Below are 10,607 nucleotides of genomic sequence, written 5' to 3'. Positions count from 1 at the left end.
TCAATCGTCATACCTCTATGGCTCTATCTACATACTTGTGCGTGTTGTATCATAATCCATATTATAATATGTATTTTTTTGTTAACAATATACATTTTTTTTATAAATACGGTACGGACTTGGAAGGGCGGCCCCTAGCCCCCCCTCTGGAGCCGCTCCTGATTTATTAATTGTTTTATATTATTAATTTGAAAAGGTAATAAAGCGACAAAGAAAAACTAAAAGCTTATGCTATATAAACGGATAGTTACGCTAAATTCCCTTCTTTCATACCTAACTGCTGAGAATACGCACTTGGGTCCATTGTTTCCTTAATGATTTATAAATGATTGTATGAGATTTAAACACAACATAAATAAATATATGTGCCACAGACTACGGTGAATATATTAAAATAGACGTATACTATTAAATATTTGGAAACTTATTAGAAACGAATAGATGATAATAGCTCAGTTTACTTTTACAAAATAAATAATTTTTACTTTATGTGACATAAGCAAACAATTATTGAATTAATTTATTATAGTCTATAGTCTATTATATAGTTTATAAATATCTAAAAATACGAGATAAATAAGAGCTGAGTATTATTTTAATTTTCTTTAAATAGGTAAACCTTTTTTGGCAGAAATTTGGATTATGGGATATTCATAAACACATAACGCTGTAATCAGAAGATAGATAATTATTACCTATAGAATAGTACGTTTTTGTATATTGAAGCCATCATATGAAAATAGGTCTGTATTACATTTTAAAATAATTCATGTGTTTTTCGTTTGGAGCGATATTTTTTTTTTTTTTATTTGCCTGTCATGTATATTTATTGTTGCAATATTCAGTTTATAAAGTTGTAAAGCGTCACAAGTTTGAATTTGTAGATTTTAGAAGGTATTTCACAATATTAGATAAAACATGTTATTGAAGTACATGTACATGTATGTTTCTGATTTAATATGCGTAAATAAATTCTTTATAATATCTTATTTAAATTTCAAATTTATTTTTCTCAAAATTATAAATTATAAATTTTTGTCTATATGAAAATAAAATGTGAATAATACGGATAAATTTTAGGCCGTCAGTACATAGTTAATTACATAACAATTTAAAGTAATTGACGATAAATAATCTTATTTTTTGTCATTCCTGTGAATCGCAATGATTAGCACAGACATTGATTTTAGAATACACTATATATGAAATATATTTATAATAATATATACTAATATATTTTAATATATTCTAAAACAGCGGTTCTCAAACTTTTTTTTTCGTGTACCACTTGAATATATTATCAGTAATGTACCACTAATAATAGAACCATATAAACTTTACATAATAAAATACATTTGTTTTAAACATAAAGGCAGTAAAATACTACAATAAAATTACTATTTATTTATTAATAAAAATGTATTTGTGTTTTTAAATTAATATAAGAGTTAAATATCAAATTTTTAATTTCCGTTCTATCACGGCCTTCCGCGTACCACCTTATAGTCTTTCGCGTACCACTAGTGGTACGCGTACCACAGTTTGAGAACCGTTGTTCTAAAATCAATGGTACAGATAACGATGACGCCACGCTGGTCATAGTTTTTTCAGCGGTAGGGTGGGGGTACGATACTAATCGAACAGTCACCAGCACCGGGAGCAGCACATATCGGTGAATAATATTTTGTTATTTACCGTAAAACATAGTCAAAAACCGTTTTATGCGCACATGTTATACATGGACTACGTTCAAAATAATTAGATACGGTTTCCACTATTCATCGAGGAGAATAGTATCTGTGATGTAGCGTTTTTAATATTTTTAAAATTTTGACTCAATATTGTTTTATAAGCATTTGTAAAACTCGTAGAATCTTGGAAGTTTATGTTTTAATTACTTTGTTCATAATTATTTGATCAAAAAAAAATAAATAAATAAAAACGCTACGTCACAAATAAACTTTTCGTCTATGTTGTGTAAAAATGTCTCAAGGGTGTATATTATTCTGTTAAAACGTGTTCGCGTATAACTTGGTTTTGGCCTCAAAATATGTGAATGTAACATCCTCTTGAAACGAGTTTTGCATCGGGAACTGATTTTTCACAGCACTAGTCATAGGCAATTGTGGTGTACAGTTAAGCAGTCGACAGCTAGACCCATTTTTATAAGCAGAGACTCATTATTTTTTTTTGTACGTTCAAATCTTTCGGTAAGGTTAATTATTTATAATATAATTAAACATCTATTTTAACATTTGTTAAGTGTTTTTAAAAATAACCATAGCTGTAAAAATGTTAATGATGTTTCAAAGTTTGTGTAAAATGGGATTAAAAAAGAAATCACACCGAACAGATGAGACGCTTTTTTTAATTTAATACAGATACTTTAATATATGTACGTCTAATTTATAGGATTTTAAAATTCCTAAGAAATTAATCTTTTTATATATTATGTAATTTATAAGACAAATATTGTATAATAATATACGTAGGTAGTAAAAAGTCGACTGTACCAAGTCGTACATATTGATGTATAGATTCATTATATACTACTGCATAATAATATAATATAATCAGTGTCGGATTAAGGGCCGATGGCGCCCTGGAGTAAATAATTTTTGCCCCTCTCCCTTCTAAAAAAAATAAGGTTTTAATGATATCAAAAACAAAAATTCCTGATTTCTATGTATATATTGAGAAAATAAAATACTATTATAAAATATACCTAATATAATAATTAATCCACTTACATTAAAAAGTATAACTATATATTTAATGTAACAGAATAGTTTTCCAAAGAATTTTTTTAAATTAATAGAAAACAGTCACCAAAATACAACTAGAATATTAATAAATTAGTTCAAAAATATACTGATTATAATTTGAATTTTATATATAAATTTGAAGATGTAAAGTACAAATAATTCTTAAAATTATTTCGTTAGGAAACGATTCCTCTAAAGACGATATTTTCAGTGTTTTCAGCAGTGATGTAAAAGTATTTTTGGCTTCTAACGGAAAATTTTGAAAAATCGTTTTGAATTGTACCAACTCTTCTACAAATCTGTTTTTATATCTAAATTTTACAATTCAACAACAGAAAATCGAATCGGAATCATAGAAAATACTATAAATGATAATGACAGGTCTTCCAACAAAGCAAATAAAAATGACGTCAGATTCAAAAGTTGCACACTTTATGGAACACCCTATATATATTTTTTTTAATCATAATTGAAAAACTTTTGCTTAAATAATAATTGTAATATTTATTTTTTGGGGGCAATTTTATTTGTGCCATCCCACTAAATTTTTCGCCCTAGAGAAAATGCTCCTTTTGCACCAAAGTTAATCCGGCCCTGTATATAATATTGTATATATTACACTACTTTTTTTTTTCGTATCAAGTTTCATATTGGTGACTATGAGTAAAACAAGACTAATTTTTATGACTTGTTTACAGTTTAGAGTATACATATTTATATATAAAACAATAAAACAAAAAAATATATGTATATAAAATGAATAAATAAATAAATAAATATAGTTAGTGCCTCGACTAGATGTTTTCATTTGCCCAAAACTAGGCCACGTCCTTAGCTTTCTGGGTGGCAGCTGGTAGGTCTTCCAGCGTGCAAGGTCCTGTTGCCAACGGGCATAGCAATAGATGTACCATTATCTGGGTTGTTCTACAGTGGCAAAAGTCATTCTGATCATTAAAGTATCCCCATTTCAACAAATTATCTTTACACTTTCCAACTCCCACTCTCAGCCGATTTAATGTCTTCCATACATTCCATTGAAGTTCGTACCCTGGAGATAAGTGTTCCGCAGATTCAATCCAGCCTCTATTGTCCTCTGTTTTGTCTTACCATGCCTTTATTCTACTCTGAGAGGGGTTCTTTCCTAAGGCTCTAGAGACTCTAAGAAAACTTTTCCTCGATTTTCGTCGACAGATTGTAGCCATCTGGATGTACATAGGATATCTCGGGTTGTTTGTCTATTTACTACATTATACTACTGTAGTCCAGAGTTCAACTTTGGGATTTTTTTTTGTAATCTAATAATAAAATAAAAATATTGCACGAGACGCACGTGTACAGATAATTTAAAATGTATTTTCTACGAACAATTCAAAGAAATTTCAATGTTCTCCCAAAATTGTTTTCAGATTACTTAATCGTTGTAATATTTTTTATAAATTATTGCCAGGTAAATAGTTTGGAACTTGTTAATTTTTGTTAGGTATAATGTGATTTTTTTATTATCGACTACCGTGATTGCCGATTGATAACTATGCGTTACCATAAGCGATAAAAATTGGTTATCTTTTAAATTTGTAACCGTTTATTCAATTAGACTCTAATAGCATCGTACACTAATCAGTAATCACCACATATATGGCATATCGCACAGATATGTATGCCTATATGCTAACGAATAGAATAAGTAATATTAATAATAATAATATAACAATTTATACTGTTATATAATAATAGTAGTCAGTTATTATATTATATTGACTTATGGTTATTATATGAACACTGCAGTAGACTCTCTATATACATACACACACACACACACACACACTCACACATAAATATATAGTATTACTGTTTCTCAACTTAAAAAAAAAAAATGATTATAGTTCAATAATAATAATAATAATAATAATAATAATAATAATTTATTACGGAAATAAAAATTCCAATTTACATAATATTTGACAAAAAATAAGTCATATAATTATAAGTATAAATATGATATTACATAGTACAATAAACTGTAATAGTGTAATAATATAATTAAAAGGAAAATCAATAATTAATATAATACAGAAATTATTAGAAGTACACTAAAATAATTTATTTAGATCTAAGAGTGTTGCATGAAAAAAATCTATATTATTATTGCTATTTACGGCTGACATCAACATATAAGAAGGTGATAAAGATAGGTAGTTTTTTGAGATACTAGGTAAGTAAAATGTGGGTTTATTTCTTGAATTAGGAAAATTAATTTTAAAATTTAAACGCTCTATTAATTCAGGACAATCAATAATATTATTTAATAATTTCAGTAAAAACTTGAGTGTAAGTAATTTAAATCTTTTATCCAAAGGCAATATTGTGAAAAAGTTGTGTGTAAAATCATAACCTGAATGAGGTGTTCTATGTACATTGCATTGGTAACATAAAAATCTCAGAAAATTATTTTGGATTTTCGAAAGACATATACAATAGTAAATATATGTGGTATGTGAAAGATCTAAAATCGAGTAATTTATTAAAATACTTAGAATATGTTGACTTACGTTATTCAGGAATTAATATAATATAGCCTATAGGTACCTAACACATTTTATTTATATTATTAAAATTATTAAAACTAAATTTATGAGTATACTAAAAATATTTTTATTATTCATTCAACTCATTTAATTTATAAGTATTACATTAATTGTTGTTGACTAAGAGAATATAAATTATATTATAGAAATGTTGCACGTAAATTGGTTCTCCATTGTATTGTTTTTGTGGGTCAGCAGTAAGTTCTATGTACATTTTAAATATATTCAATCTTTCGATCAAAAAGGTAAAACGTCCTTAATCATATTTTACCGAGTGTATCTAATTCTTATCTATTATTAATGTGTACATTTTAATCGTGTTAATTAAAAGCTATACTTTCGAAATTTTTAACATACATTTATTTTAAAGGCGTTTTGGCCGACTCCCTCTCTCCAATCCACTACTTTCTGGCATAAATACTCAAAACTCTTTTTTTAACTATTGCATTACAATTCACAATATACTATACTACGATGACGCTAGAATTACGTGAACTGGATGAATCTGTGGCACTGGTAACGGGTGGCGGCCAAGGGCTTGGATTCGCATTTGTCGAAGTGCTGGTGAAAAACGGCGCGTATGTAAGTATATCTCCTATTAAATTATACATATTGTTCAAAACTTCAGTATTTCATATAAGTGCATAAATAAATAATTGACGGTCGAAAATTTTTCTTTATAGGGTACTAAAAGATTATTGTTCATGATTAATTATCTTAAACTAGTATTACTTTAACCAATATTCCAAAAAATCTAAGTTTATATTTCACTTTATATCACTTTTTTATGAACTTATACTATTTTATTGTCAAAAAATACTGAATATGTATTTAATCTTTAGTCAGATTTTGCGTGTAATTATATACTCGTAACTATATTTAAAATTGTTCTTATTTATGATCGATAATAAATTATATATCATACCTATTATGTTCTAATTAATAATTTGTTTATTTGATCTTTGATCTTACAAAAGTTTGTTGATATGCTTGCCTAGGAATACATTTTGTAATAATTTCTTATAATATTACTTCATTTTTTATCCGTATAACAATATAACCTTTTTAATCTATTAATCTTTATTATATTTCAAATTAAATAAATATTGCTTATTAAAGAAAGAAATTTTATTTTATACTGATTAATATAGTAATATCATCTCATTAATTTTAAGAAAATAAATACTCACGATACAGATCCTCAATATAGTATCGCCAAAAAAAAAGTCAGTTTTTCTTGTACTTATAAAATTTATTTTTATTAAATGTGAAATATAATAGTACAGTTATTAATGATGCTCAAAAAACTATCGATTTATAATTATTAGAAAATAAATCTACTAGTATCAATAATTTAAAGATTTTTAATATATATGTAGGTATACTATATACTTATACTTGTATAGTATACTGTACTATAAGTATATAAATATATAAAATACATCTAAATAATATTCAGCTTATTTTTGTTTATGGCGTTAACGAATCAGATCAATAACTTGATTTTTATAACTCCCATGGTTAAAATTTACTCTTTTAAAAACTGAATTTGTAAACAATAGACATATACTTTTTAATTAATAATTTAGGTAAGAGAGAAAAAACATAAATAAGTAATTCATCCGTTGATGAAATATGTCTGTTTATCTATTTTTATAATAATGATCTAACATTGAATTTCATTTATCTACTTATCAACCATCTTTAGAAATGTAATCTGATCCACATGACCTTTTTTACGAGGAATCGTTTTTTCGAGAGCAATGGTACGTTATTTTCAAGTTTAGAAGTTTAATTCATCAATACCATCAGGGAGTAAAAACTGAATTGAAAACGGTTTTGAAAACCAAGTAACCCGAAATTTCAAAACCAGTTTTTAATCACTGAATACCAGTCATCATTCTTGTATCTCATTCGACCATAGTGTTTCATAAAAGCTTTTAGAATTCTTGTTGTAGTGCTATTTTTCCAGTTTTGGTACTATTATATATATAATATATATAGTAAATGTTAATTTTATTTATTTTGCATTTTTCATAAGTCTCGAAATATAAATAAAAAAGTTATAGTGATATACAATTATAGAAAAATCCTCATATTCCAGTTTTATTTTTTTATTAATTTATTATAATTTATAAATAATTATTTAGTCAATTTTATATTTTTTAAATGATTAATTATTTATTTATTTTTGTTGTTTTGTTTTAAATAACTACCGTAGACAATAGGATTGACCATTTCACAAATATTACCCTCAGCAGTGGAAAAGTTGTCATCATTTGAATTGTAAGACATAGTAGTTATATAGTTATTTCTATTGTCAGAGACATACGAAACATTTGTATTTTGGATCTTCTGGCATCTTTCTTGAGTGTTAAACAAATGAATGAAATTTAATGTAAAAGGCAGGCACCATCAACGATAATTGTTATAACTATTTGAGATGTCAACATTCCATTGACAAAAATATCTTCAATAGCTGACATTTTTTCAAAAAAAACATACGTACTAATGGCTTGCGGCTTATAAGCGTTTAACCTTCCAGCAGACGTGTCTTCGTAAGTTATGTGAGCGGGCGCGTGTCGTACTTTATACAACAGATTCGGTTTTGCGTTAATTATGTATCAGGGGGACACTTTCGTTTATATATGCAGATTATTATAGATATATTTTTTTTAAGATTATAAAATGAAATAACACGTATTTCAGTATTTTATAGTGCTATATAATTCAAGTACAGGTTATTGCAGGTTTTAGCATTCAAAGTGACTAAGAATTCCGACCGCTATGCTAGCTTCGTTTTACCAACTCGATGGGTACATACGCCTATACGACATTGACAAGTTTTGTTCTATTAACACAAACATGCTAGGTTAACCTAGGGACGCGTTCGGGACTGAAACGTTGGTTTTAATTAACCATATTGCATCAATACAATGTATATATATACGTAAAAAATAATAATAAAATATAATAATATAATATAATATATCATATGATATATTATATGTCGTATATCTTATACGACATGTATTTTTTTTCTTAATTTCCTTATGATTGATGTTGATAAGATAATATTTTCATAACAAATCTGACTTCATATATATCTCAAGGTGTCTCTATTGGATATAAACGAAGATAATGGAAATAAAGCGATTAGTCGTTTAAAAACCAAGTTCGAAACATCTGATAAAGTATTATTCATTAAATGTGATGTTACCAATGAAAACGAATTTGAAGGTAAATGGTTTCTACACAGTGATTATGATTCGTAATTAATTGTTGTACAAAATAAAATATGTTTTATTACACTTTTAGATGCTTTTAAAAATACCATTAAAAAATTTGGAAAAATTAACATTGTAATTAATAATGCGGGTATCATGACGAAGTACATTACATCGTGGGAGCAAGCAATCGATATCAATTTTGTAAGTTTATCGTATATTCGCATACAAAAATATTTTGAGCAGTGCAGAATGATAAATAAGTAAATAAAATATACATCCATAGATTTATGTAAATCAGAAGATAAATTAGTTCGGAACCAGTAGAATATTATTTTTCGCCATTACCTTTAGACATTTAACGTATAATTAAATTTTTAGTAAATATTTCTTTATTTTTCGCGATATTTGTTTTAACGCCGTATGATGTTAGTAACCTATTTGATGTACATAATATTTTGTATTATTTTTTTTATAGAAAGCAGTAGTCCGTGGTACTATATTAGGTCTCAAATATATTGAAAATAAAGTCGATAACATGTCTGCAGTGATCAACATTGGATCCATAACTGGACTTTCCAGCAGCATTTTACCAATATATCAATCGACGAAAAGAGCAGTTGTTGAGTTTACAAAATCTATTGGAGTAAGTAAAAAGTAATCGTTCTAAAATCAAATGTACTTTTATAAATATATAATAAGTTCTGAACGGGGCTTATACAGTATTATAGGGTTATTATTGAAGTTAAATATACCAAAGTGATATATTTTTCTTTGCGAGTAAAAAGATAAAATACACAGCCCTTTTAAAATTATTTTCTAAATGTAATGATTTATCAAATTGCTTTTAAACTCAAAATTATTTATTGATTATTATTATATGATTGGTCAAGGAGATTTAAATTAGCAGCTATCTATTATTAAACTTTCAGAAAAAATTAATCATCTATTATTAAACTTGATTAATTTTTTCTGAAAAATATCGTGCTTTTCGACTGTTAAGTGTGTGTACAATGCGAGGGAGAACGGCAACCATATTAGAATCATGTGCATTTGTCCAGGACCTACATTCGACGGACTCGATATCGAAGGGAAAAAAAAATTAGAACATAAAATGAAAGTCTTCATTACGAGTGGTGAAGAAAATCCAGACGAAAAGAGAAAAATATTAGTTCAGAGGTAATATAATTTATTATATTTTTTACACATTTTACATCGTAATTTGTATGTTATTTACTAATTTTAATATCAGCTCCGAATACATTCAAGCTTCATTTCTGTACGTTATGAAAAATGGCAAAACGGGAGAAGTGTGGATATCGGAAAACGAGGAATCTCCACGACTGTCAAAATTAAATAATTTTTATTAAACGTATAATTAATAATTATTGTTTACTAAAAATGTTTTGAATAAAAATAATTAATATGAATAATATATAAATATGTATATGATTTTTTGTTTTGAAATGTTATTAATATAAAATCTGATTAATTATTTTGGAAATATTTGTCTTAATGAGACTTTTAATTTAACCACTTATTACATTCTATTGCACACATATATTACTATAGTAAAATTATCAACATCAAGTTTAACGGCGTAATATATAGGCAAACGAGGGACATTTTGTTTAAAACACAAATTGTTCTTCCCATTTGAGATAATAATACTACAATAATACAACAAAAATTTGTTAATGGTTTGTTTGTAAAAGTACTGATAACTTTATTATATCTAATTAAATGTATACCATTAAATATAAGGTTTAAATAATTTATTAGAATATTTTCTGTTTTTACTATTAAAGCAAAAGTTTAAACGAATCACTAATTGTTATAAAACGTTTAAAATGCAATTTTAATTTTTTACAGTCAATTTAATATATTTAATTATAAACAGCCATTTAGTGAAATATTATTATCAAATAATGGGCGTTAGTCATTTGTAATTATTTTATTTATTAACGTTAATTATTTGTTCTTATTAAAAGCAACAATAAAGTATTGAACTTTTTTTTAAATTGTTTTTA

At 26.3% G+C, this 10,607-nt stretch overlaps 1 protein-coding gene across 2 annotated transcripts; it reads left to right on the top strand.

Annotated features, from left to right (window-relative positions):
• The first annotated feature begins 1,691 nt into the window (after window positions 1-1,691).
• LOC112692870 (15-hydroxyprostaglandin dehydrogenase [NAD(+)]-like) lies at window positions 1,692-9,962 on the top strand. 2 transcript variants are annotated; one of them, XM_025567686.1, is made up of 7 exons: window positions 1,692-2,192; window positions 5,721-5,932; window positions 8,464-8,590; window positions 8,669-8,781; window positions 9,056-9,223; window positions 9,581-9,756; window positions 9,830-9,962. In XM_025567686.1, exons 2-7 carry the CDS (start codon window positions 5,825-5,827, stop codon window positions 9,945-9,947), a joined length of 810 nt encoding a protein of 269 aa, XP_025423471.1. In that variant the 5' UTR covers window positions 1,692-2,192; window positions 5,721-5,824; the 3' UTR covers window positions 9,948-9,962. The 2 variants fall into 2 exon arrangements, with proteins under 2 accessions (XP_025423471.1, XP_025423470.1); XM_025567685.1 differs by having other exon boundaries at window positions 1,692-2,210.
• The last annotated feature ends 645 nt before the right edge of the window (window positions 9,963-10,607 follow it).

Source organism: Sipha flava, unplaced genomic scaffold, assembly GCF_003268045.1.
Source record: "Sipha flava isolate LNK unplaced genomic scaffold, YSA_version1 77_pilon_pilon, whole genome shotgun sequence".
NCBI lineage: Eukaryota > Metazoa > Arthropoda > Insecta > Hemiptera > Aphididae > Sipha > Sipha flava.
Note: the sequence above shows the minus strand (reverse complement) of the source record. Positions and strands in the feature narration are given on the sequence as shown.